We start from the raw sequence: 3,139 nt of genomic DNA, 5'->3' as shown, positions 1-3,139 counted from the left end.
TGACTGCTTAACAATTGGACTACTGGGGATTCTTTCAATGAACACAAAACCAAAAAATCAAACCTGTTGCTGTAGAGTTGATTCCAACTCACAGTGAACCTAAAGAGCAGAATAGAACTGCCTCATAGTGTTTCCAAGGAGTGTCTGCTGGATTTGAACTGAGTAACTGCTACATAGGTACCACATAAACTATCATCAACATCACTGAATCACCAATACTACATTGTACTATAAGCAGTCAATAAGCTCTTTTCCTCAACATGATGATTTTAAGATTCGGGTTGATAATCGTAGCTACAGAAAATTCATTTTCACTGCCACTCAATGTTCTGCTCTTTTAGATACCATAATTTGTTTAAACATTAATCATTCATTTGGTTACTAATTTATTTCTATTATATCAAATGGCTTCATTTTTATTTTTTTAATTTCAATTTGACAATCTCTGAATTTTAACAGTGAGTTTAGTCCACTTACATTTATTTTCCTTACTACAAGGTTTATTTATGCCATCTCATGAGATTTCTATTCATTTTTTTCTATTATTCTCTCTTATCAATTATTTTTGCCTCGTTTTGATTGATAAGTTATAAAAAATCCATTTATTACCCTAAACTTAAAAAAAAAATTAATTTTCATTTTTCAAGAGCATGGACTTTGATTAAAATTATAAATACCTGAGAAACACTATCAGTTGTTGAAAAGGTAAATAATCATATTTGAGTATTGCTTTATGCAAATATGGATGCTTGTTTGATACAGTGGAAGAGTGTGTCAATCTACGTTTCTTAGAACCACACATATTAGAAATCATCTTCTATGACAATCTTCTTTATTTTGAAAATGAATTTCTTGCTCAAGTGTCACTGCTTTCCTGGTGGTGTTTTACCAAGAATATAGAAAAAAAAAATTTGAGAATCAATAAACATTGTTATGTTTGTCATGAAAATCCAAGTCAAAAAGGTAGCCTGAAACAAGACAGCCCCCCGCCCCCCGCCTTTTTTTTTTTTTTTTTTTAATTTCAAGACATTGCAAAGATTTCACTTCTCGGTCCTTCTCTTGGTCCTTCCTAGATCGTGGTAGCCATGACACAAGGAAATGATACAGAAGTTACTGAATTCTTTCTTCTTGGATTTGGTGGCCAACACAAGTTTCGGTATGTCCTCTTTATTGTATTTCTAGTGATCTATATGACCTCCATAATGGGTAATATTGGAATGATCCTACTCATAAAGACAGATCCCAGGCTTCAAACACCCATGTACTTTTTCCTACAACATTTGGCTTTTGTTGATATCTGTTACACCTCTGCCATTACTCCCAAGATGCTGCAAAACTTCATAGTTGAAAATAAGTCAATATCTTTTGTGGGATGTACAATACAATTATTGATTTACGGAACATTTGTAACTACTGACTGCTACCTCCTGGCTACCATGGCAGTGGACCGGTATGTAGCCATCTGTAACCCACTTCACTATCCCACAGTCATGTCTCGAAGAGTCTGCATCCAGTTGGTAGCAGGTTCATATGTAGTAGGCTCAATAAATGCCTCCATACACACAGGTTTCACATTTTCACTGTCCTTCTGCAAGTCCAATATCATCAATCACTTTTTCTGTGATGGTCCCCCAATTCTCTCCCTGTCATGCTCCAGTATCAAAATCAACATCTTGCTACTTGCTGTCTTTGTGGGATTTAACTTGATGTTCACTGTGATGGTCGTCATCTTCTCCTACATATATATCCTGGGTGCCATCCTAAAGATGTCTTCTACTGCAGGGAGAAAGAAAGCCTTCTCCGCGTGTGCCTCCCACCTGTCAGCAGTCACCATTTTCTATGGAACCCTCTTCTACATGTACTTACAGCCTCACTCTAATAATTCAGAGGAAAATATGAAAGTGGTCTCCACATTTTATGGTATTGTAATCCCCATGTTAAACCCCCTAATCTACAGCTTGAGAAATAAGGAGGTAAAAGAAGCTCTAAAACTGATGGGAAAGAAGTTCTGGACTGGACTTAACTTATTAAAATGTATCACAGCAAAATAACAAGCACAGATGCTTTAAAAATTTTTAATGTTTCTGAAATTACAGGCATGGTCACATCTAAAATTAGTGCTAACTCATACAATACATAACATCTTAGAATGTGGGAAATATAGTAAAAACATCACCTGGGACTAGTTTTTCCTGGAAAATGGTTTGAGAAATATATTTCCCACTACCCATGAAGGATTTTATCAAGATTATTCATAATATTAAGAAGCACGTATAAAGTTTGTAAACTAGTTGCTTGAAGTGTATTTCAAATGTAAAACATTTATTTGCATGTGATCAATGTTAAAAACAAAGTTCATAATTTTCTATTTCTATAAACCAATTCCCTAAATCATCTACAATAAGATTCTCCATACATTTTTCAAAGTACTGCACAAAACTGAATATAAAACAGAATCATTGCTATGAGAAGTATTGTTCTGAAGCCATGCTTTGTTTTCCTAATTTTCCCATTTTAGTGACATTTTCTAGCATTTGGAAATATTTATTTCTGTTACTAGTTACCTCATTTATTCTGAATTCACCTCTTTCTTGTCTAAGAAAAGGGAACTCTTGCAAACATTTTATATTTCTCTCTCCAATAGAGATAAAAAAGAGAATCTTAAATATAGATGGATATAATAACCTAAAAGTTAACCATTCATTTATAAAAAAGCAAATCAATCATTTTAATTCAGACAAGTAGCTTTAATTGGGCAAGAGAAGAAGATACATTTTTCAAATCCAATATCCCACATAAATTTTAAGAGAAGAGGAAAAGAATAACTTGCAGTCAATGTAGGAATACCTTAATCTCCCCATAAAAGGCTTCCTTTATAAAAGAAAGAGCCTTTTATCCCAAGAAAGTTCCAAGTATCTTTGGGGACCAGGACCAAGGAACACTGCTGAAGAGTCAGTAGCAAGTAGACAGAGCATGGTTTGAGAGGTAGAAATAGAAAGTTGGAGATCCAGTGAAGAAGAAGCTTTCTACATCTTGGAAAGTCTAAATGGCCAACATGGGAATGGGAAGCAAAACAGAGAATTACATAGTAGTCTACAATCAATGCTGGGGTGAAGAATATAAGCTCTGTGACAAGTGG

The 3,139-nt window shown here is 34.4% G+C and overlaps 1 protein-coding gene across 1 annotated transcript; it reads left to right on the top strand.

Moving 5' to 3' along the window:
* Positions 1-1,085: 1,085 nt before the first annotated feature.
* On the top strand, positions 1,086-2,116 carry LOC135231837 (putative olfactory receptor 5AK3). Its single transcript, XM_064289035.1, has one exon. It carries the CDS (start codon positions 1,086-1,088, stop codon positions 2,049-2,051), a length of 966 nt encoding a protein of 321 aa, XP_064145105.1. The 3' UTR covers positions 2,052-2,116.
* The last annotated feature ends 1,023 nt before the right edge of the window (positions 2,117-3,139 follow it).

This window comes from Loxodonta africana, chromosome 7 (genome assembly GCF_030014295.1).
Source record: "Loxodonta africana isolate mLoxAfr1 chromosome 7, mLoxAfr1.hap2, whole genome shotgun sequence".
NCBI lineage: Eukaryota > Metazoa > Chordata > Mammalia > Proboscidea > Elephantidae > Loxodonta > Loxodonta africana.
Note: the sequence above shows the minus strand (reverse complement) of the source record. Positions and strands in the feature narration are given on the sequence as shown.

Bases quoted from the DNA above. Each gene is read 5' to 3' on its own strand.
- LOC135231837 (XM_064289035.1), top strand. From the start codon at position 1,086: ATGACACAAGGAAATGATACAGAAGTTACTGAATTCTTTCTTCTTGGA.